Source organism: Sturnira hondurensis, unplaced genomic scaffold (genome assembly GCF_014824575.4).
Source record: "Sturnira hondurensis isolate 20B ecotype Veracruz unplaced genomic scaffold, ASM1482457v3 Scaffold0018877, whole genome shotgun sequence".
Taxonomy (NCBI): Eukaryota; Metazoa; Chordata; class Mammalia; order Chiroptera; family Phyllostomidae; genus Sturnira; species Sturnira hondurensis.
In genome coordinates, this window is record NW_028091508.1 from 285400 (window position 1) to 310792 (window position 25393).

Genomic DNA, 25393 nt, shown 5'->3' on the forward strand with positions numbered 1-25393 from the left:
TTCCATTCCTTAAAAAAGTCTAGTAACAGACTGCACAGAAAGTAACCTATCTGGGCACCAATTCAGAGAAAAAGGAAAACTATCCTCTGGCACAAATTTTTGTACCATGATGTGTTGGGGAAACTCATTTGGCAACTGACCATTTCCTTTAGGAAGGGAGGAAATGGTTACTAGAATTAAATCTTCACTCTTCATTTGTATCTTCATCATCAAAAGAAAAATTCCGAGTCTACCAAAGTTTAGTACAACTACTGCATACCTGTTAGGACACACCCTCTGTCATATGTCAGCCCAGGGGACCTCTCTCTCTCTTTTCCCTCCTCTTAATAAAGACTGCAATGTCATGATTAGGAGGTATCATCTGGCCATGAGTCACAGGAGCTTGACAAAAAATGTTACTGATATGTGATGGATGGTTCTTTTGAGTTTTATTTAAATTTCTCCCAAACCTTGATGTATTTTGGTCCTGAGCTTCTGGATCTGTGCTGAGTTCATCTGCATGCATGATCTCAAAGGAGTATGGGAGTATGACCTGGGTATGACCTGGAGTATGGGAGGAGGACAGCCTGAGCTTTGCTCTATTGCAGCCACCTAGGGAGCAGGGGACATCGGTGCAATGGGCACTGGGTTCCTGTTGGCTCTCACCTCAGGGGCGATGTAGTCTGGAGTGCCACAGAACGTCTTGGTGGTCACCCCATCCCAGATGTTCTCCTTACACATGCCAAAATCAGCAATCTTGATGTGGCCCTCAGAATCCAGCATCACGTTGTCAAGTTTTAGGTCACTGTTGGGAACAAAAGAATTTAGGGACTTAATAAATGTTATGTATTTTAGGTCAACCACTCATTTTGTGCAAAACATTGTGCTAGGTGTTATGGGGGGACAGAAGTGAAAATAAGGCAGCCCTTCCCCTCCAATAGCTTACAACTTAGCAGGAAGATCAAGAAGGGTGCACAAACCTTTGTGTTTTTCTTTCTCTATAAAGCCAACTGTGCCAAATTTCTCACGAGGACATAGTGAGACATCAGATCTGAGAAGAGAGGCCCACAGAATACTAAATGAAGGGCAGAGTGTCTGCAGAGGCTTCCTGTATCCAGTAGCATTTCACAAACTGATGTGTGTAAGCCCCCTTATCTTTTGCAGAAAGAGACATTTTTCACAGAATTATTTTTTTATATCAAGAAGAATAATGGAGGAAAAAAACTAGTTGAGAGAACCCAAGTGTGCCAAGCTCTCCCAGGCCAGTCTCTAGGACATGTGCCAGGTAAAACCACTCCTCTTTCTGACTTCTACCCTCCATTATTAGGAGTAAAGGTGAGTGGGGCCTCTGCCTTCAGGATGAGAGATCGTCCCACCCCAACCAGATTTCTTATCACCATTCCGAGGAGTGAAAAAAGGCCCTGGGACTGCAGGCTTCTGGAAAGGACCCCACCTTCCATCCCTTCATCCCACCAGCACCCATAGACTCACCATTTTACCTGCCTTGAGACCACCAGGACTGATCCCTTTATGCCTTGTAGTCCCACATCCTTTAGTTGCTTTAAAAGGTCCAGGACTCTGAGGCCACCCTAACTCTTCAGACCCTAATCCCATGTTGTCTGCAGAATGATGGGCAACCCAGCACCACCCAGCACATACCAGCCCTCCCCACTGCTTGATGTTTCTCCATAGCTCTTATCACAACTGACAGATTAAATCTTAATTTATGTATCTGTCTCCCACCACTACAAGTTCTACTAAGGCAGGTAGCTTTGCCTATTATTCTCACAGGTACCCCCACCACCTGAAACACTGCTTAGTACATAGTAGGCTTTTGATAAATGTTTGTCAAATGAATGAATGAAATGGACTTCTGTGGCTCATCAGGGCCTCTTAAACAAACCTCCACCTGCGCCAAGTGCCCTTTGGAAGCCCCGTGCCCTTGCCTGTTTCTCTCATACAGCAAAGCAGCCCGGGCTGGCACTGTCTATGCTATTTGCATCCATGTGATGCAAGGAGAATTGCACACCCCAGACTCACTGACAAATAGCAGCCTCAGGCTCAATAGTCTGCTTTGCATGAAACATAAAATGGTATGACTCATACAGCTATGATCATATACTTGCTCCTCCAAAAATGAGCAAATGCCAAGTCCCAAACTTAATCCTGTCTTTCAGGGCAAGCTACTAGGAAATCCATTTCTAATTGTGGTTACACAGTAAAACAACACTATTTGTTTCATAATACTATGATCTATCATATTCTGATAGCCAGTATTCTTTGCTTGCTCCCCAAATGTGGGGTCCCTGGGCAAAAGAAAGAAGTGATGGGCCCTACCGTGAGCCTCCTCCTACCACAGCAAATGGTCTCCAGTTTAAGGCTCCAATCTATCCCTGGTGGCAGAGTCCATAGGGATCATTATCACCACACACAGCAGCTGAACTCTGCCAGGGCAGTGGGCGATGCTGCCTGGTAGAACACATGCCCAAGTTAGCACTGGAGGATTCCTCCCCCACCACAGAGTCTAATTTTAAAAGCAGTTGAAGAAAGAGGCAGGGAAGGGAGGAGCAAAGGCAGATGAGGAGATGGAAAGTGCTCACGTACCGGTAAATGATGCCCTTGCTCTGTAAGAAGAATAAGCCGATGGCAATTTCTGCAGCATAAAATCTGAAATTAAAAAAAAAAGCCATGGAGAAATGCAAGGACACCATATGCTTGGCAACTCTCAGAATTCAATATAATATTGAACTGGGCAGAGGGCATCAATGTTCCACCATGGATGGTCAGCCACCCGTCTCATAAAACAAACTAGGGGAGTGTGGATGGATAAGTAGAGTTTAGAGAGCTGTGAGGCTACCTTAAGAATGAATTGGGGTCATCAGACATTCAGCAATTACTTAGTGGAGAAGAGGTCATGGGATATGATGGACTAGATGGAGAATGATTGTTTCAGATTATACAAGGTTAAAATATCTTAGTAATAACAGCTACCATCTGCTGAAGGCTGGCCAACTATCTAACATCATTTTAGGTTATTATCTGATATAATCCTAATAACAATCCTATGAGGGGGGTCCTACTATTATGTCCCTGCTCCTTAAATGAAACTGAGGCTTAGTGACATGAAATAACTTGGCCAAGTTATACAACTGATAAATGACCCAGCCAGGATGTGAAATCGCTTACTGAAGGCTCAGGAAGCAAGAGGTTTGGAGAGAACCAGAAAGCCACAAGGGCTGGGCAGGGCTTTAGGCACTATGTGATGTGCCCTGATAATATACGTCATGTGTGTGCATGCACATGTGTGTGAGCGAGCATGCATGCAAGCATGTGTGTGCCTGTGTGTGCATGTGTGAGAATGCAAACACTACTAGAATTCAGGGACAGGTGAAAGGATGCAGCAAGGCTGTACTGAATGGAAGCTTCTGGAATGACAGGATAGGGCTCTAGGTGAGTCCTAGGGACTTGCTGAGGGACAATAAGATCTTAGCAAATGCCCTAGGTGTGGCTCTCATCACTCACCTTAGGACTTGCCACATTCCTATTCACCAACAGTAGGGGAGAAACATGATGACATTGTGTTCTGCTGCTGGGTGTATACCCTAAAAATCCTGAATCACCAAGTCAAAAGAACTTATGTACACCTTTGTTCATAGCAGTGCTATTTACAATAGCCAAGTGCTAGAAACAGCCTAAATGCCCATCAGTAGATGAGTGGATCAAAAAACTGGAACATTTACACAATAGAATACTACTCATCAGAAAAAAAGAAGGAACTCCTAGCTTTTGCGACAGCATGGATAGAACCTGGAAAGCATTATGCTGAGTGAAATAAGCCATTCAGTGAAAGACAAATACCGTATGATCTCACTTATAACAGGAATCTAGTGAACAAAATAAACTAATAAAAATAGAACCACAGACAGGGAAACATGGAACAGACTGGAAGTGACCTGAAGGGAGAGAGGAGGGGGATAATGGTGGAAGGAAGAGTAAGGGAGAGTAAGAGACTAGACAAAGAACATGTACGAATGACCCACGGACATGGATGACAGTGTGGGAATTGATTGTTGATGTGGCGGGGTGTCATGGGGGGAGGAGGGTAAAGGGGGGAAAATTGGGACAACTGTAACAGAATAACAATGGAAATGGTTTACTTAAAAAAAGAAGAGATGGCTTCCCTGTAGACTGGAGGGGACAGAATGGACTCCAATCAGTCTCCCCACCCAGAAGCAACAGAGCAGATCCACGATGCAACTTGGTCCTCACCCCCTAATGTCGGGGCATGAGGGACCATGGTGGAGGAGAGAGAACATGAGCAAAGATTTGGGTCAGGATTCTGGATCTGCCTCACACTAGATCTGTGATCTTGAGCTAGTTTCAAAAAAACTATTTGGGCTGAGCACATACATGGTCAGCTCTCAAATATTGACAAATGAATGAACAAAACTCACAATGACATTCTCCAAGGAAGCTAGAGGCCTTTCCTTGGGAACCAGGAGCAAGAATTAGAGAAGAAAAAACACCGATGGTTTTCAAACGTCAAGTTCTTAGCTGATGTCAGGAAGAAAGAAGCAAGCCACATCAAGCAGAGTGCCTTTCTGCCTGCCATACCTTTCTTATGAAAAAGCAGCCCCAAATGTTCAGCTACAAATCCAAGGAAACTAACAACCTGCCCACATATCCCAAGAGAAATGCACAGCAAAGTTCTCACTTACACAGCGTGAGGCTCCTTGAACCGGCCAACCTGCTGGATGTGGTACATGAGGTCACCGCCATTCACGTATTCCATCACAAAGTACAGGCGGTCCTGGAGTAAGACAACATGACAACATCAACACCTGTCGTTTTTCAGGTTCCAAATCGAGAGCAGAGAATAGCTGGGACTTGTGGCCTAAAACCACCAGGACTCTCCAATAGGCCCCTGGCTACTAGGCCCATTGTTTCCCCACGTGCAGCCTTTGTGCCACTGGAAGTATGCAGGTGAGCACAGGTGGTACGTGAATCTTCTTTTAAATTAATATTTCTAAGTTCGTATTCATTTGACCTGAAAATGTAATTAGCACATGAATTTTGGGACTTAATGGGTATTATTTAGTTTAAAGCTAATTTTAGAAAAAAGTGAAAAATATTAAGTAAACCCTATTATGCTTTATAGGTAGGCCTACTGATGCCCTCATGATGCCCCCTGGTGTTTTTTACCTCTTGGTGTTCACATCCTTGTGCAGTCCCTTCCCACAAGGAGCAGGACTGACTTAACCAACAGGAAACAGTAAAAATGATAATACGTGACTTCCAAGATGGGGTCATAAAAGACATGACAGTTTCCATCTTACTCTGTCTTAAATAACTTGCTCTGGAGGAAGGCAGAGCCATGCTGTGGGGACACTCGGGCAACACTGTGGAATGGTACACGTGGCAGAGAACAAAGGCCTCCCGCCAAACAGCTAGCACTAATTCCCAGCCACGTGAGTGACCCACCTTGGAAACAACCAAGTTGTTTGCCCCGGCCAGATCTTCAGATGACTGACACCCCAGCTGGCGACTGGACTACAATGTTTTAATTAAATTTACTGAAGTGACATTGGTTAATAACATTACATAAGTTGCAGTGTACACTTCTATAATACATCATCTGTATATTGCATTGTGTGCTCACCACCCATAGTCTAGTGTCCTTCCATCATCATGTATTTGGCCCCCTTTACATTCTTTACTCTCCCTCCACCCACTTCCCCTCTGGCAACCACCATACTGTGTCTGTGAGTTTGTTTTGTTTTTGTTTTTCCTTTTTTATAACCTATATGACTGAAATCATTCGGTTTTTGTCCATTCCTGTCTACTTACTGTATTTTTCAGACTATAAGACGCACCCTGCCCCTACCCACCCTGCCCCAAATTTGGGAGTAATCATGGTTGTTAATGCTGCTATTGAGTTCTGCTTACATTTACATTGGTGAAATATTATGTTATTTATGTTATTAAATATTTTACCACATTTTTGCTTCAAAATTTTTTTTCCTATTTTCCTCCTCTAAAACCTAGATGTTTCTTATGGTCTGAAAAATATGGTATTTCACTTAGTATGATAAAGACCTAACTATAAGACTTAAAACAATAAAATATATGGAAAAACACATAGGTACTAAACTTATGGACCTTGGTCTCAGAGAGGATTTTCTGAATTTGACTTAAACGCAAAGAAAGTAAAAGCAAAAATAAATGAATGGTACTACATCAAACTACAAAGCTCCTGCACATCAAAAGATACCATCAACACAACAAAATGATAACCAATCGAATAGGAGAAGATATTTGCAAACAATACCTCATATAAGGAGCTAATATCCAAAATATATGGAGAACCTGTACAATTCAACAACAACAAAAACAAACAGTCCAATTTAAAATTGGGCAGAGGACCTGAAAAGACATACAACTTTCGTTTGAGACCCCAAAGCCAGAACCACACAGGAAAGCCACTCCTGAGCTCCCAGCTCACAGAAGCTGACAATAAATATTTAAGGCACTTTTTCAGATGCTCAGTAATAAATAACACGGTGACTCTGGGGGAAAAAGAATGATTAACATTTGAAAAATAGTGGCCTTAGGAGGGCATATCCAGAAGTATAAGAATTGGGGCCAGGAAAAGAAATCTATACCCCATACAGGGAAATTTTTCGACACATCTTTCAAGGGAGATGTGAAGTCCTTCAAGTCCCTCTGTCTGGCTCAGCTGTGTAAGCCCCATTCCTGTGCCATGGGCAGCACATGGTAGTAGTAGTAGCAAGCAGAGAGTAGTGCAAGAAAGACTTCATTTGGAACCCAGCTCTGCTCCCTGGGAGCTGAGTGTATCTGCAGAAGTTATCAAACACCTGGGTTTCTTATCTGGGAAACAGGTAACAACTGAGCCCCAGTGTTGTTGCTGGACCTGATGAGACAGAGGTGTGTGAGGGTCCTTGGGCAGCACCTGTGTGATATGTGCCTTCTCATCTTCCATCTAAGGGTGTTTGCTAAGTGAAGGAATGACTCCACCTCTTCTTAGAGACTTTCACTTGGGTCAAATCACTCTTTTATATTGGATGATTGACTTACTAGAAAGTTGAAAGAAAAAAGTGTAAATGATCAAAGTGCCCTACAGAGTACACTAGGTATTATTTTGTGAAATGTATGTTTAGGTTGTATTTATACATCATCAGTATGGCTGGGTTGCAACGTAAGAGGTTTGCTGTCAAAAATTGCAAAGCTATTGTGGGGGCTATAAGACCAGGAGCAGGGATGGTGGAGAAGCAAAGTGCAAGGCAGTTTCTGCTTTTGAAATCAATACAGGATTTGAAGTCTCCTTCCTATACTTACTGGCTGTGTGACACTGAGCAGTCACTTAATCTCTCAGATCTCCAGCTGCCTCTCCACCTGTAAGTGGATATTACTTACCTGCCCTACAGAGTACTAAGATGACACATGGTAAGTGTCTAGCATGATATTGGCCATATAAGAAATGTTTAACCCACCATTTTAAGAAGTCCCCTTAAAATGCATCATCAAACATATAAGCCATATGAGTATTTGTCAAATGTGTATTGTGTGTCTAATAATCAGAATGACAGTAATCATTAAATAAACCTACCATCATGTTAGCACTTACTATATGACTTAGCTAAGTGCTTTATATATTTGGTCTCACTTATCTTTCTAAACAACTCAACAGGACCAGGATTGCCATTCTCCCCCCTTTTAAAGACATGAATGTTGAAACTCAGAAGGGCTAAGTAATATGTAAATGGTCATTCAGTAGTTATGTTGTGGATTCAGGATTTGAACCCAGGCACATTGGTTCCAGAGTCTATACTTGCAACCCCTTAGTAGCTGCCTCCTGCGTGAGGTTCCGGCTAGACACAGCATGGATGTGTGGATATGTCCTTCCCTCGGAGGGTGTCCAGTCCAGTGGGGAAAGAAGGCACATGGAGAAGCTGGCAGGTTAATCCATTATTTTTGAAATGTCAAAGGACTTTCTCAGATGAATACAACTTCACCCTCTCAACATCTCTAATGAGAGGCAGAGAGGGAGGCAGAATTATCATTTCTGTTCCCAGCATCGAATGCATAGGAGATCTGCAAAATGGTCACATACAACTTAGTGGTGGAGTGGAGACGTCAGCCAGAACTGCTGACACCTAGATCCTCATTCTTCGGGAGAGGGGGGTTGATAGAAAGTAAGCCTCAAAATAGCATCTGTCTTTGCTGCATGTTGAAAAGAACCAAAACACTTGCTTTTAAAAATTATTTTTAAAACTAGCAGATGGCATTGGCCACAGAGAAACAAGTGAGGGAGAGATTTCACTTGCCTGCTTTATGCCTGGAAGAGCTCAAGTTGCCCCCTAAACTCATTAGTTAGAATCCCAGTGTGGGGGGCAGAGCTCCACTGTGGAGAAATGCCATGTTCTGTGGTCTTTTCCCACCACTGAGTGGCTGCAGGGAAAGCCCGAGACCCATCATCTTTGAACTTCACTGAGTCTGGCTCTGGCACACCAGGGCTCCAGCTATTACAGCTGGCATCTCACTGTCTTTTCATTTTCTGAACAAATGCTTAATGATGCCCACTCTATGCCAGGCAGTATTCCACTGCCAGGATGCTGCTGTGAATAACTGGATACCCAATGGGAGGGATTCCCCAGACAAATAAGTAGACCAGACACATTGCCCACCAGCAACATTTCCCCAAATGGGATAGGAAATAACTTCAGTTAAGCTATAGATGTACATGTCATTACCTTGATAGTTCTGTATTTATTTTAATGTGTATTGTGAAAAATAAAACAAGCACTTAAAGCCCCTAGTTTTATGGTTATTGATGCTGAGAGGGAGAGTAAGATGCATAGAGTCACAAGAGGAGAAGGGCAGGGTAAGACCAGATGACCACACTGGGTAAGGCCATCCACCTACACTTCCCTGGGCCCCATTCTGGATTCAAGGTCTTTATCATGTTTATCTGCCTCATCCACAAACATTTACTTAATATAGAAATATTTTTATTAACTTGCTTTTTAAAAACATAAACACAATTATTTAAAAGTTTTAAAACTTCATATGAAATTCATAAATGGAAATTTGTTGTTTCTGTACAAAATAAATACATGTGTGGAGCCTCTCCACTCTATGTGACATCTAGTCTGGCTGTGTTTGGTCCATCAATATCCAAAATGACTTATTTTTACAACAAATGCAATTTGTCTCTGTCCCACCAAGTTCACCTCCCATTCAACAGTAAGGAACACACTGCAGAGGCCACCTATAGCTGGTATGGACCAGAGAAAGGAGTTTTAGAACTTTATTGAGCAGTTGTTTTTTCAAGCCATGCATTAGCTGTCCAAGGGGCAGAAATCATGCATAAGATAAAGGTTTGCCCTCAGAATTTTGGTTAAAACAAATATACAACAAAGTCAAGCCATCTATCTAAAATAAAATGCGATCAAAGGCCTTATGTGAGAGGCACAAAGAGAGAGCTTTGGTGGCTCTGGCCACTGAAACTGCCCCCCTACCCCTTATGATACCCTCCACAGTGCCTTGAAATGTGACTCATCCCTTATTCTTTCTATACAGTTATTCCAAGGTCTCAAAAGATCTTTCTCACAGTCACATGCAATAGTTTCTGATTAGGACTTATTTTTTTGTACCACATAAAAATCAAAAAGTGTTTCTTGAGTATCGACTCAAGGCTTAGCTTGGCTCTCTTCTATTTGCTCAATTTTCCAAAGAGGACTTGTCACAGTCCAAAATTTCAACTTTCATCCTCTGGGCTTATGACACTTGACTTCTGTGTCTATCTTTTCCCTTTCTTCTGAGCTCCAGTCTGCTCCAGCTGGCTACAAGATGTCTCTACGTGGGTATTCCACTGCCAACTGCAGTTAAGCGCTCAGAAAGTCAAACTTGCCATCTTTCTTTTCAAACTAGCCAGTCTGCTAAACTGTGTTTCTTTCCTATTGTCTTTGTTATTCTTGTTTTTCTTCGGTACAAATTACCCTAGTCTCCTAAGCATGAAATGACTTTGGTCAATTTTAAATTTCCTTTCTCCTTCATCTCTCACATTCAATCAATAAATAAATAATATTAAAGGTCTGTCACTGCATCATGCCAAAGGGTTGGATAGAACTGCCCAAATCTGAAAGGTGGGTATGAGGATAGTTTGATTTCAAACAATGACTGGATGGCAGCATTCACCTGAGAGGCCCAGGACAGGGCAGATAATTCAAAGAGATAATTGTTCTTCTTCCAAGATAGTGGAAAGAGGGATGTTATATCATGCCCATGTGATTGCCAGGGGAACACCTGCCATTTTTAATAAGATACCACAGACAGATAAAATCAACAATCTGGGCAAGTCTAAACAGCATGCTCTCAGGTGGGTTGCAGTAAGTATTTACCTATTTAATAATCTTTAATAATTTCCCATGCTGGTCAGTGAATTAATCCTATATATAAGCTGTTCCTCTTACCACTCAGATCCATCTGCTTCTCTTGAAAAGCTGTGCAGTGCTGTGGTTAACACAAGCCAGTCCTGGGTTCAAGTCCCAGTTATACTGCTTACTCACTCTGAGAACCTGCATCAGATACTTAAACTTCCCCTGCCTTCCTGAAGTGGGGTAGTACTATCTTCTCCTTCAAGAGGTGTTGCAAAGACATATCATCTGATGCACACCAAATCCATGCAGACTCAAACAGCCTCACTAGTATGTGGGCTGCACACACCTTTTCTTTCCTCTGTATTCTACAGCCTGAGGACCATGTCAGAATCAAGTAGCTGATGCTCCTCTAACTTTTCTTCAACTTTCAAAGCCTTGCCCTTCCACATAGGAAGCAAAGTTCTCAAAGGCTAGGACCATCTGTCTTCTTTAGAATTCTATGGACCTTTGATTTTTTAACGCAGATGCAAAGCCACCAGTAAGAAGGCAGAGAGAACCAGGTTGTGTTTATTCCTACTCACTCCAGATATATGTGCCTTGGCTGTATTCTTGGGTCCTTTCTTGGACCCAAGATCCCCAAATGGCTTTAGCCACCTAAAGCCCTGAAACAGCAAAGCCCTAAGCTTCCTCTCTTCCCTGCCACTGATCACTGCATACCATGTTGGCACTGCTCCAGCAGGCCATGCCCTGCTCCAGGTCAGTTAGTTTCCTTGGACTCAAGATGATGTCTCCTGCCTGATACAAGAATCAATTATTCCTTCTTAAACATTCCTACCAAGTTAGTAGTAGCTAATTACCAGTTGATTGTGCCAGGAATAAGACACCTAGCCTCCACTAAACCAATCCAATTCTCTTTCCTGTGAGTATGAACTAGAACCCAGGGAATTTGGTAGATAAGCGAACTGCAAGGGGCCAGAAAAGCCACTTTACCATAACCAGGGAGAAACACAGGCAAGGAGAAAGAAACAGATCTATTCTGGGAAGCTCTGAAGTTACAATTTCTATTTCTTTGTGAGGCTCAGGTATAAATTTTCCTTTACAATAAAATCCTTTTTAAAAAAAAACTTGAGAAAGTTTTGAGGAGGGGTTGTTTTGTTTCTTGCAACCCAATCATCACTGACTGAGTTTACTGCCAGAGCTTCCTACAGCAACACCCTTACATCAGACCATATCCTTGGAAACTGCTGCCAGCACACAGCTGACTCCGAGTTACCAGGACTTCTTGGGTACTCTTGCCAAGAGTGCCATCAGGACCACCTCAACAAGTCCAATCATCCTCACTCCCCTCCATGTCCCCTACTGCATTCCGAGTTGATGTTTCTCCCAGCATGCCTTGCAACTCAGTTCTCGCTGGGCCCCCACAGCAAATTTGGGAAGTAACTTCTGTCCTTCAATGACTCATAAGTCTAATTCAATTTTTTTTTAAAAAAAGAAGTGCATATGTTCAATTGAAAAGAAAACATTTAAAATAGATGTTTTGCTAAGGAGACTTAACCGTCTGTACCCACTGCCAATTGGGAAATTGCATGAATGTGCCGGGCTGACAACTGCCCCTTGAGAAAACATAATCCTTCTGTGCTTATGCAGCAAAGTGCCCTTCCGCCTAGCTCTGATCATGCAGATAGGTAGCCTCTCTTTAGTGTTTCTCATGCACTTTGTATATCAACTCTTTTAACTTGTCCACTTTAAAGATGGTGAAACTGATATTCAGAGCTATTAGGTGACCTCCTGGAGGTCACACAGCCCGTAATCACAAGCCCAGTTATTGAACGGAGGTGCTCATGTGTATCCCTCTGCGCTTCTGGAGCTATTCCCTAAGCCCCATTCACTTACAGCCAGCTCATTTACCGAGTAATTCTCTAAAAATTCAAACCCCTTCCAATGGCTGTTGCATCTGTTTGGGTACTAACATTTGCTGTCTTGCGGCACACTGACCACCCTGTAAACTGTTTTGCTACAGACACTTCAAAATTAAGACATTTACCCACGGTCCCCTCCCTAAATCAAATCAATATCTTGATTGGTCTATGTCTGTCTTTCTGACTTTTTTTCATGTGCACAGTCAATTTTAACACATTTAAAATAATATCTGAAACAGAATTTAATATCCTACATTTTCTGTTAAAATAGCGCCCTGCCTACTTTTTAAAGGTTTTTAAAATCTAACTGTCTAAGAATACATGTGGTGTAATTGTGCTTTTCTAACAAGTTTTTAGAAATTAAACTTGCATCATTTTAAGAATGATAGAAGTTGTTTCGTATATTAGTAGGTTCTTTTTTCCCTTTTATCTATTTTGACCACCTTAAAGATTTTTCTATCCTATTAAGAATCTTTCAACTTCAAAATTCTGAAGTCTTTGGCAAGACAAACATATCAAATTTGAAGCATGTTATACCAGATTTGTCATTTTTTAAAGGTAGCTAATTCATGACCCAGAATGGGTCATAAAATACAAAATGACAATCCACTCAGACTATGCAGTGGCCTCCTCACTGCTCCTTGAACACGACTGAGTATGTTCCCGCTGGGGCTCCTGCACGCCATCTCCCTGCTGCTGAGAACACCTTCCCCCAGCTACTCATACGCTTCACTCCCTCACTTGCTCTGGTCTCTGCTCAAATGCATCCTTATCAGAAAGACCTTCCCTGAGCATCCTATGAAAGACAGCATCTCTCCACCCCAATATATTCATCTCTATCTGTTTTATTTTTTGTTACCATTGTTATTATCTGTCTCCCCTGTTAGAACAGGGACTTTTTCTCTTTTGTTCACTGAGGGACCCCTCACAATGATGCAGCTGGGTCCTGATACATTTACGTCAACAAGTAAACATTTGTTAACAGAATCAATAAGCAGCATTAGTGCCCTCTGTATACTGGCAGTAATGATCTGACTTTTAGGGACACTGGTTTATAGACACTGCCTACTTTTAGCCCAGGCTCCCTCCTTCTGGGCCTCAATCTAGGGCTCAGATAATACGCAATTCTAGAAGGTCAGTGTGAACCACATGACCGCCTTCACAGGCCTTCCTTGAAAGGGGGTGTCACCTTCTTGTTCACCTGAGCCACATTAACATGGTTTGCTCATATATAGGTAGTGCTCCCCACATTTTAAAATCACCCCCACATGATCTTTCCAACATTCCAATGTCCTTGTGGGGTCAGTAGGTGGGTGACTCCTTCATAGTAGAAGAAACACCTGATGGGGCATTAGGACACCTGCCACTTAGCAACTGTGGAACCTAACCCATTTCATCTCTCTGAGGGCCTGTGTCCTTGGTGCAGAAATGTGAACAGTAATACTTACTTATAGTCTTCTTATAAAAATTAGATGTGATCATGAAAGTAAAAGTAATTTATAAACTAGAAAAAGGAATCTGGAGTTAAGGCAGAAGCAGGGTGGCAAGGTATTTGGGTTTGGGGCCCCAGAGTCTTGCAGAACCAATCTCAGTGCCAACTATATGACATTGCAGGAGTTACTGAACTTCTCTGAATACCAGTGTCCTCACCCATAAACTGGGCATAATAACAGTGTCCCCCCAAAAGAGGTGTCGGGAGGATAACATGAGAGATCACCTATAGAGAGCTGAGCATATGCCTGATGCATGCTGAAGTATTTGAAGTACTAACTCATGCTTTTGTCATTATTTTTTATCATCATTGTTAAGGGTATGTTGGTGCAACTCAACAAAATGTACTAGCAAAAGCCTGGGCTCTGAGTTCAGTCATGTGCTATTTCAGGGAAAACTACCCGACATCCCAAATCTTCACTCCTTCCACCTGCAAAGTGGGATGACAGATACTCTCCTCTGTCACAGTATTTTGGGGAGCCTAGAAAGAAACAAAGGTTTTGAAGGCACACAGGATGGCAGACACTCAGATGGGAAGTGAGTTCCACTCAAATTTGGGAAAGCTGAGGGACAGAGCACCACATGCCAGCAATGAGCAGGTGGAAGATGAGCAAGTCTCTTAGAGCCCAGGCCCTGCTGAGCCTGGAGTGAGGCTGGCACCAGGGATCCCACCCTAGTGGTGTCAGGGAGTAGAAACCAGGTGATCCACACTCAACACACTTAAAGGGCCTCATGGTAGAGGTTAATGTAAAGCCCTTTGGAGCCTGGCTGCCTGGGTTCAAATCCTGGCCCTAAAATACTAGCTGTGTGGCCTCAGTCCCCTCATCTGTGAAATGGGAACAATGGCAGGATCCATCCAAGGGTTGTCATGTGGCTTATGATCATTAGCTCTGTGCCTCACAAATTGTAGGCATTATGATGTCTTTGAAGTCAATTTAATTTATGTAAAACTAAAATATATGTGCTTAGCTGAAAATAAAACCCAAATAAATGAAAACACTTTAATGAGTGCTTTTCACTCAAAGAACCTGTGCCCCTGAGTGAAGGCGACATGGGTAGGCACTGACCCCTCCCCCAGTGACCTTGCCCTCATGGGAAGTACGATCTCCTGAGTCAAGCGCAACTCTGATATTTAAAGTCACATCTTTCCCCTCACACAATACAGCTGCTAGAGACATGGTGACTGTTTAATTGGATCCTCCCAATGGGAAAGCAGTCTGTTCACTCCTGAACTCGCTGCACCTGGAGACTGCATTGGCCTCCAGCAAGTGCTGCAACCCCATGCAAGATGAGCACCATGCCCACACATCCTCTGGGCTCTCTCTGGACCTTTCACCTTTTCCTGGTGTGTGGAAACTCCTTGGGGGTTGGGGGGACCCAGCACATTGCAACTTTCATGAGCACCCAGGCCCTCCTCCCTCCTTCCAAAAAGCATACTGAAACACGAGTGAGTGAGGCCGCTCAGTAGTCAAGGAGTAATTTCAAACTTAATTTATCATTTTTAAAAGAGTAAATTACAAACAAAAATATTAACTTCAACAAATCACAGATGACTACTTTCGTCCAATCTCAACACATCCAAGTGAAATTGAAAATCCTGCTCCTCTGACCCCGGCCTCTGCCTCAAGAACAAGATCTATTTACAAGACTGAGACTGTCCTCCATCTGCTGAATTCAGGTAGCCAATTTGGGGACCAACATTGGAAACAAGAGAAGACTGGGAAAGAGAAAGTCTACAGGCTTGAGAGCCTAGTGTAGTTCCGTCTCAGCCCCCAACCTGAATACCTTGCGGCCTTAACTCCCCAGACCTGAACTGGAAAGAAGCACCCCCTCTTCGTCTTTGCCAAGTCCCCAGATGACATGAATTACTGCTCACATCACATTTTTCTTTGTATTGACTCTCTTCCTCAAAAATCTTATTTTAAAAGCAAACTTTAGCATACGTTAGCTGAATAACCCCTCCTCATGTTTCATTGTTTCTGAGTCACTGAGGGAGATTTTCCTGCCATGTTTGTTCTGCTCTCTGTCAACTACCTGTAAATCACCCATTCTCACTTTGAAATCTAGTACTCCTTCTCCCACTTTCTCCTTTGTTCAAAAATGTCTTGTATACCCAATGCTGTCTCATTGTCTTTGGAATTTTCATAGAATGTTTATGCTTATGTGACTTCCCCATGGACATGTATTAAACTCTGATTTTCTCCTGTTTAAAAAAAAAAGCAAACTTTAGCCACCTTTGGAGCATATTAATGAACTGATTCATGGAAAGTGTTAAATAAGGGAATCAAGCATTTATCCTGCCTTTTCCATATGAACTGTACCCTTGGGGCACCAGCCACTAGATGAGGGAATCTTGTGCTCTTTTATTAAATGAGAAGGGAATGTTAGAATTAGGGTATCAAATTCTTACAATCCTTAATGAATTATTGGACCTAGGCACCAAGCATCAGCAGTTGCCAACATCACAAAAGAGAGGAAGTTGGACATTATGTGCCTTCAGAAGAAAGAACGTCCACCACCTATGATTTTGCTAAGGGGATCAAACCTGAGTCTGACCAAGCCCAGGTCCAGTCAACAGTCTTCAGGAAACATTGAGGACAAAGGAAGCATGTGGAGATGCCCCACTACTGTGCAATTGGCAAAACCCAGACTGTGAACCCTCTATGGGGCCAACAGAAATCATCAGCAGACAAAAGGACAGAGCAAAGGAAAGAATGGAGCAGAAAATCACTATATTAAAAAATTTACAAAACACATCCAATTTCTAAAATTGGGAAGATTAAACTGCAGAGGTAAAATTATAAAGACATGCAAGAATACCCTGACTGGCATGGCTCAGTGGGTTGGGAGTCATCCCGCAAACTGAGAGGTTGCCTATTTAATTCCCGGTCTGGGCCCATCCATGGGTTGCAGCCCAGTCCCTGGTTGTAGGCCTGCAAGAGGCAACTGAGATGTTTCTTTTGCACACTGGTGTGTCTCTCCCTCTGTATTTCCCTTCCTCTTTCTCTAAAAGATAAATCAAATCTTTAAAAATAAATAAATAAAAGACATGCAAGGAAGTCATGCTACCATTGGGGGACACTGAAATTAGAATGCAGAGAGAGAAACTTCCAGAGTGCCTGCCAAGTTCTCTTTCTTGACCTGGGTGGTGGCAAAGAGAACTTAACCTTGTAATAACTAATTACTAAATGTCTATTTTGTGTGTTTTTCTGGACTTTTTCTAATATTTCAAAACTAAAAGACTTTCTAGTGCTGTCATAAATGGAAGAAATCTGTGAAAAAAAATATAACAACAACAAAAAACCCAATGACCTAGAAACTGCTATTTGCCAAAGCCAGAACCTAAGGCCTGGTAATCTCTCTTTGTTAAAAAGTCAAGTCTCAGGAAGAGGCTGTGGGCAGAGTGACACCAAACAGAAACCTTCTCCTTGAGTTTTCTTGGAAAAAAAATTCAAGTGACCTGAAAAGGGGAGTGTAGTTGAAAGTCTGCCCAAATCTCCTTCACGCTGCCCAGGGCCGTTTTGCATAGCAGTGGCTGCTTCATAGTGTGCCAAATACAATTCCAGCTCTTAGTCCTGCTTGCAGCAGAGCGAAGGGGGTTGTTGTAGCCCCTCATCACCCAGCAGACCTCAACCAAGCCCTCACAGGGACTACTACACAGTTGCATAAAATGTCCTCCCATGGGAGGTCATGTCCTCCCATGACCACCTGTGGTAAGGAGGCTGTCCAGGATTTGGAGGACCTGGCACCACACCAGATGACCTGGGTCATCCCATCACCCAAAAAGCAAACACTATGTGTTTGGGCAATCAGGCAACAATCTGCAGACCTATCCACCTCTCTGGGTCTTGTTATCACAGCCCCTATTGTAATATCTTTAACTATTGCTCTGCTCTAAGACCATAAACTTCTCGAAAACAGGACCTAGCTTACTCAGCTCTATACAACAGGACTTGGTGAAGGCCAAGGCCAACACATGTGAAATAAATAACATCTACTGAGCATTTACCAGGTACCAAGTGCTATGTTGCGTGTTGTTCATGTGTAATCTCATTTCTTCCTCACAATAACTTTGGATATACCCACTATTATCTCATCCATTTTACAGACTAAAAAAATTATAGCCCAAAGAGGTTGTATAATTTGCCCAAGGTCACTCAGTTGGTAAGCAACAGAGTCATATTTGAACCCAGGTCTCGCTGACTTCAAAATGTATTAAAAGACCATTTAGAACATAAAAGGAGCTAGGCCCTTTCACACAGGGCAGTTCTGTGCCTGGTGTGTGTTCTGCACTGAGAAAACCTCCCCAACCCAGTTGTGGGTCTTTATAGGCTGGATGTGTTCAACCTAACTTAGCAGCAGATAGAGGTCGGTGATGTTGGAGAAGAGAGGAAATCCCAATCTTTATATTGTATGTAATATCTCACATAGGGGTTGGGCTCTGAAATTAGCATGTAGGATAAGAGCTGAATGGAGTCAAAATCATCTTGAAAACTCCCTGAAAGAATCTTTAAGGCATAGGGCCACTGGCCCTTAGAAGCCCCAAAGGAAAGAATTAACTTTGTCCCTGTTTGCAATAGGGGCTCAAGCCTCCCCTTCCTTAGGTGTGGAAGCCACCATCTAATTTAAAAAAGGACAAGGCAAAGGTGTTTTTAAAGGGATGTCTCTTGCTTTCACAGAGTTGGAGTCACAGTCAGTAGCAGATAATACACAAATGTCCCCTCCTTGGGAGCCCCAGCTCTGAGTTCACTAGCCCCTGCCTAGAACACTGTGTCCCACAACCTGGGAGCCCTCTGAGAACTGTGTTCTCAGGTAGCCACTCCTCCAAGGAGGTCCATGTAACTTGCAGAAGGTACTGGAGCACTTAGCCAAAGGGTCTGGAGGGCTGCCTATAACCATCTAAAGCACAGGTGGCAAACGCAAGGCCCGTGGGCCGAATCTAGCTGTTCACCTTGTTTTATCTGGCCTAGCACCTTGTTTCTACCTAGCGGCATTGCCGAGCTCCTTGCCCCTAGTCAAAGAGTAGTTACATTTATACAGTCCTAAAATTACATTTGGCCCTCTGAAGGAAACTGTGAGACTGATGTGGCCCCCAGTGAAAATGAGTTTGACACTCCTAAAATGTGTGGACCTTTGCTGTCATTCCCACCTGTATTACATCTCATATTATGAAACCTAAAGTCCTGAGTTCCTGTCCCCAAGTCACCTCTTGCTGTCAGAGAAAGGCCCTGCTCTGTTGGTTATAGAACCGACTCCCTGTGTTCCTTTATCTTTGTTGAAACAGCACCTGCCTCGGGGTGAGCACTTCTCAGCAGCTTTCTCTGGGCCCCACACTCTCCTGTGTTATAATGGAGACACAGGGAGGACACAGGTATCTCTTTGGGATATCTTTAGCCAAAGCCTGGTGAAATCCTGGAGGGGAAGCGCTAGGGCTCCCAGACACATTACCATGGTCTGGAAGCAGGAGTGCAGCTGGGTCAGGAATGGTGGCTTCCCAGGCAGGGCCAGCACACGCTTCTCCACCATGGTGCATTCCACATCATCGTCTTGGATGACAACATCTTTTTTCAGGATCTTCACGGCATAGAGCTCATCTGTGCCTTTGCGCTCTGAGAGCATGACCTGGGAAAGAAAACAAGTAGGTCAAGGTGGTTGGAAGTGGCCCCAGGGGAAAGCCAGGGTAGCTAATGTTCATTCAAATCTTCTCCAAGCTTTGTCCACATGCTTTCCATTGACACCAAGGCAACAGATGAAGTTTTCCACAGACCTCACACTTGCAATAGCTGAACCCAATCATAAAGGATGGTTCCAAGAGCAAAGACCAAGCATTAATTCCTTTGGGATACAGATCAATGCCCAGCAAAATGGCTAGAGTATAAACCCCATGGGGGCAGTATCTTCACCTGTTTTGTTCACTGGTGTAAACCAAGACCATGGACTAGTACCTGGCACATAGTAGTTGTTCAATAAATGTTTGTGGAAGGAGGAAATTCCTGATAAAACTGAATATGAGGATTTTGTTCCCTTATTCATTCAACCATTTAATATTCATTAAGAGCCTGGTAAGCACTGGGGATACAGCAATAAATAAGCAGGAACATTCTCTGACCTTGCATTCCAGAGAGGAAGAGACTTCAGACATAATTATACGGATGATTAATACAATATCTGAACATCCTCCCCTATAATAGGAACAACCACCCTACTATCCTGGGGCCTCCTTCCACACAGCTTTAGTCACAATCAGGGCATATTAACTGATGTGGTTCACGACATGTCACTTTTTTCACTGGTCATGACTATGCCAGAGGGAACAGTGACCAGCAGGTACCATTTCCAAGGAGCAGCTTAGGAAGAACCTCCTGAGTGGGCAGTGGACCCACTTGACCACAGCTGATTGGTAGATAACTGACCTTAGCTGAGCCAGCCAGATTCTCTCCCTAAGAATTTGCAATTAGGATACTCCAAATAGTCAGTCCTAGGACCCTGAACAGGGAACACACACAGATCTGTCTAGAAAAGTTTGTTTTTTACCTCATGCAGGCCAAGAAGAATAAAATGGATGTGTGAGGAAAAACATTAGAGAATGAGGAGAGATCTTGCTTTCCAGCTCCAGGTTCCAGTCTCTCATGAGGCTTGGTTGTTTCCCATTAGAAACCCCCATATCCCTACATTAAAATTATCACTGTGATTTAAATTAAATTCGTTTTAGCAGATTTATGTTTCTTAGAGATCCTATAAGACAAAATTATTGCTTGAGTAGCTCAAATCTAAATGAAAATAAAAATTTCAGTAAGCTAAATATCATCAGGTAACTTAAAACAAGGCAAATTCATTCTTTATAAAAGCACAGTGCCTCTTGTCTGTATCAAAATCCCTGGGAAAACTTGTTTACAGTAGATTCTAGGCACCACCTCTCACTTAGAAGCAGCTCTGAGCTGTGGCCAGGAAGTCTGTATTTTAACAATCACCTCCCCTCCTCTTGAATCTAATCACTCGATGTGTTTTGAGGAACCCTTGAGGTGCTATCAAAACTGACTCATTTAATATAGTGGTTAGGAGGTGTCCATAAGTAAAACAATCCTTCTGTCTTGATTTTTCTAACAATTTCTCAGCAGTAATTCATGAAAGTGAGAAGGGAATTTCTCTTTGCTCCTTAATATTCTAATGAAGTTTTCCTTTTCTTTTTTTAAATTAAATTACAGCTAACATACAGTATTATTTTAGTTTCAGGTGTACAATCTACTGATTCAATATTTATACACCTGATGATTCAATGCCCAGTAAGTCTAGTACCCATCAGTCAGCATACAAAGTCATTAAGATATTATTCAGATATTCCCTATGCTGTACTTAACGTTCCTGTGATTTATTTATTTTGTAACTGGAAGTCTGTACTTCTTATTCCCCTTCAATTTTTCAAAGAAGTTGACACACACACAGGAATATTACTCAGCTTACTCAGCAATAAAAAGAGTGGACTTTTGCCATTAGTGGCAACATGGATGGACCTAAAGAGTGTTGTGCTGAGTGAAAGAAGACATAGGGAAAGCTTTCCTTTTCAATAGGTATCTCCCTGCCTCTTCTCAGAGAGCTTTCCCCATGTCACAAAGGAACTGATATCCCATGGTACTTTTAAAACTTGTCTATAAATATTTGACAATCCTCTATCAAGAAGCAGAGTCTATGACCTTGACCTCTCCCCTTGAACCCGGGTAGGACTTTGTAGTGGCCTCAATGAACAAAATACTGTGCAAGTAGATCCTGCATGACTTCTAAGTCAATAGCTTCTGTCAGTTTCTCTTGGGACACCAGGCTTTGCAGCCTGAGGCCACAGGCCGTGAGACTACATCAAGAGCCCAATGCCCAGATGGCTCCAAGTGCTCCAGGTGCTCCAGGCCCAGCTCCTGCCACTGCAAGGACACCACACCACAATCCCCCAGTGAGCATCCCAATTTTCTGGTTCACAGGAACTGTGAGAAGTGATAGATTGTTATTGGTTTAAACATCTGAGTTTTGGGGGTGATCTGTTAATGCAGCAATAAACATCCAAGTTCATACCTGCACTAATGCCACCCAGCATTGTCAGATGTGGACCCTATGACCTTGGTTTGTTTAATTCTTGGGTTTGGGTTTGCACACTATTTTCAATCAGGTTTTTTTTTTAAAGCTTCAATTGAGTGAGGCACCAGAGATGGAATTCACTTGGCCCTCTAAACATGTCACTTTTCCTGGTCTTTTCAGGATCTGGAAGGCTGGCCAGATAGCCCCTTCATTCAGTCAGCATTAAGTATCTAGGATGTGCCAGGCACTGAGAGGCAGTGGGGATGTGGAATGCCAAGGTCCCTGTCCTCACGATGTTCACACTCATGCCCAAATAATGACCAACTTCAATTGTGATAAAACCCCTGAAGAACTGTGTGGCGCTCTCTGAGTGTTTAAATGGAGGACTTACCCTGACTCAATAAAAGATGCTCTGGGATGCGATAGTTAAGTAGAGATCCAGGAAAGCAAGGCAGACATGGGGGAGGCACATTCAAGCCAAAGGGAAGAGATCCATGCTCTCAGGATTCAGCTACCTGGATCTGTAAATCTTGGCCTGGATGCACTGTAGGAAGAGAGCACTCAAGCTCTAGAACTCAGATTCCTGATTGCCACCCCAAGCTCTCTGAGATCCAGCAAGTCTTCAGCAGAATCCAAGACACCCAGCAGACAGCACTGGCATCCAGCAGGGAGACTGGACAAGGAAATGGTGCTCTGCAAAGGGAATGACCCATTTGTGCCAGAAACAGCAAACGCCATGTTGGGAGGGCTGGCATGTGAGGGAAGGAGACTAGTCTGGGACTGATAAAGATAATCACACCCATGTCTTACTCACACTGGGTATTATCTCATTTAATGCCCACACAAATGTGTAGCACAGGTACTACTCCTATCCCACTTTTACAGATGAGAATTTGGTTACTTGTCCAAAGTCATTCCACTAAGTGGCACTATCTACATCACCTGTCTCCTAAACTCAGGCTTTTATCCACATCCCATCTGATTCTCCAAAGCCTAAGTACCAAGGGTTGCACTGTGGAGCGGTTGTCTTCAAGTTATTGCTGGGGTGTTTCAGATTTGGTTCCAGATCCTGGCCCTTTTCCTTCTTTTCCTACCCACCCTCCTACTGAGACTTGGGACACTATGAACTAATTCATGGCCACAGACAAAACAGTCACTGACTTTCTCCTTTCTTTTTTTTAAAAATATTTTATTTATTTATTTTTAGAGAGGGGGGAAGGGAAGGAGAAAGAGAGGGAGAGAAACATCAATGTGTGGTTGCCTCTCATGCTTCTCCTACTGGGGACCTGGCCTGCAACCCAGGCATGTGCCCTGACTGGGAATCAAACCAGTGAACCTTCACTTCACAGGCCCATGCTCAATCCACTGAGCTACACCTGCCAGGGCTCTCCATTTCTTATACAACCACTAACACACCATTTACTTCTCCCAACGAGCTCGGTCTGAGCTCGTGCTGTAGTCACGACTATATCATCCATCCGGTCCACACGTTCACTGGGAATTTTGCATTATGCAAAAGTGCCCAGCATTATGCTAGGCTCTGGTGACATGCCCACAAACAGGACAGATATGTCTCTGACTCCAAGCATTAAGTGGCTTGCAAAGATCTTCCTTCCTCCTCCTGGGCCCTGAAGGGTTAGTACTGGAAAGGATGGCAGAAAAACAGCCATAGCACTGGTAACAGTGATGGCCATGCTCTAAGATGCTCCTTTAAGTGGAAATGACCTTTTATAATTGCCTCAGACAGTTTTAGGAGTCTCTACTTCAGTCAATACCAACATAAAGGGGGTGGGCTGTTTGTTCAGCTGTCCCTACAGTGGGAGGATTCCAAGCAGATGGAAAGGATGTGTTGAAGTGAAGTTCTTATCAAATTCCAAGCCACATCTGCTACCCACACATCTTCTGGGAGAGACGTGATAGACAGTAGAGCTCTGGCAACAGCAGATAAAATGGGGGGAGGAAGCACAGGGACTTCCATCTGGGAAGTTTGTTGGTGAATACAGATGGCAAAGTGTGCCTGGAATCTTGGCTCCTGACCATAGGTCAGTGTTCGTGACGATTAGGGCAGACTCTAGACTGAGAAGACCTAGTACATGTCCAAGTTCTACCACATCCTAGTGCTTGACCTTAGGAAGTTCATTTAACTTTCCCAAGCCTTAATTTCTTCATCCATAAAAGGACACCCACCATACTTAGCTTTTAGTGATACTGAGGGGAATTTGTGGTACAAGTTGTGCACCATGCTGGGAAAGGCGATGAGTACTTAATACCGGTTGGTTGTACTTGTTTCCCACTATAACAAAGAACCAGAAACTGAGGAGACTGAAGCAAAGGGAATTTATTCTTTCTCAATTCTGCAGACTAGAAGTCTGAAATCAAGGTGCTGGCAGAGTTTTTAGGGGTTCTGAGGGAGAGTCTGTTCCATGCCTCTCCCTGAGCTCTCATGAGGGCCAGCAAGCAATCCTTGGTGCTCCTTGCCTTGTAGATGTATCACTCCAATCTCTGCCCCTGTCTTTACAGAGTGCCTTTCCCTGTATCTTTGTGTCCATGCCCAAATGGCCTCTCTTTATAAAAACACTAGTCTCTGAATTAGGGACCACCCTAATCCATTATGACCTCATTTTAACTTGATTATACTTGCCAAGACCCCATGTCCAAATAAGGTCACATGCACAGGTACTGGCAGTTACGGCCTGAGCATGTATCTCGGTAGGGAGATATATACATTTTACCCACTACAGTAGTTATCATGAACTTCATCCTTTCAGAGAGCAACCAAAGGGGCTGCTTGTGATCCTTGCTCACCAGCACCAATTTTCAATTCTCAGCTGGCTAAGTGGATTCTCTCTGAGGGAACTGTGTGTCCATTTGCATATTAACATAAGAGGACAGAGACAGTTAGGGACCAAAGACCCTGCTGCCAACTCCCCCAATGTCAACAGACACCTGCCAAATGTCCAAAGCCAAATTCAGCCTCCTTCAGTTCTTCTTACATATTTTATACAATCTATCAGCAAGTATTGTCAGCTCTCCATTCAAAATACATGCCACATCCAACCTCGTTCCTGATCTAAGCCTCCACAATCTCTAAACTGCTCTCCTGCAGTTGCTCTGACTAGTTCTCTGCTCCCACTCTGCTTGCTCCCAACCTCCACACACTCTGCTCTCCTGCCCACAGGACTCTACCCCCAGACATGTTCAGGAGTTTGCTCCCTCACCTTGTTCAGGGTGACCTCCTTGAAGAGATCCTCCCTGACCACCTTCTCTAAAGTTGAAGCCCCTTCTGTTGTTCCCCATCCCCTTCATCTAATTTGTTTTTTACAGCACTCACCATACCTGTCGTTATATTAACCTCTGTTTATTTTCTTCCCTCCCTAGAATGTAATCTCCATGAAAGCAGTTATTTTGTTTGACTTGTTTACTGTTGTACCCCAACATCTAGCACATAGTAGACAATCAATATTTGTTGAATGAACAAATAAATGAATGAATGAAAATATCTGAGCAGGAGAAGTAGTTTTTAAAAAATCCCACATGTAG

At 43.2% G+C, this 25393-nt stretch overlaps 1 protein-coding gene across 2 annotated transcripts in view; it reads right to left on the reverse strand.

Annotated features, from left to right (window-relative positions):
- Positions 1 to 25393, reverse strand: part of PRKCB (protein kinase C beta) — a 347363-nt gene that overhangs the window by 36950 nt on the left and 285020 nt on the right. For both annotated transcript variants that reach the window (XM_037070671.1, XM_037070670.1), the window contains exons 10-13: positions 19238 to 19411; positions 4698 to 4789; positions 2584 to 2646; positions 646 to 784 (exon numbers count right to left, since the gene is read on the reverse strand). In XM_037070671.1, coding sequence (XP_036926566.1) covers positions 646 to 784; positions 2584 to 2646; positions 4698 to 4789; positions 19238 to 19411 — 468 coding nt within the window. The remainder of the gene's footprint in view (positions 1 to 645; positions 785 to 2583; positions 2647 to 4697; positions 4790 to 19237; positions 19412 to 25393) is intronic.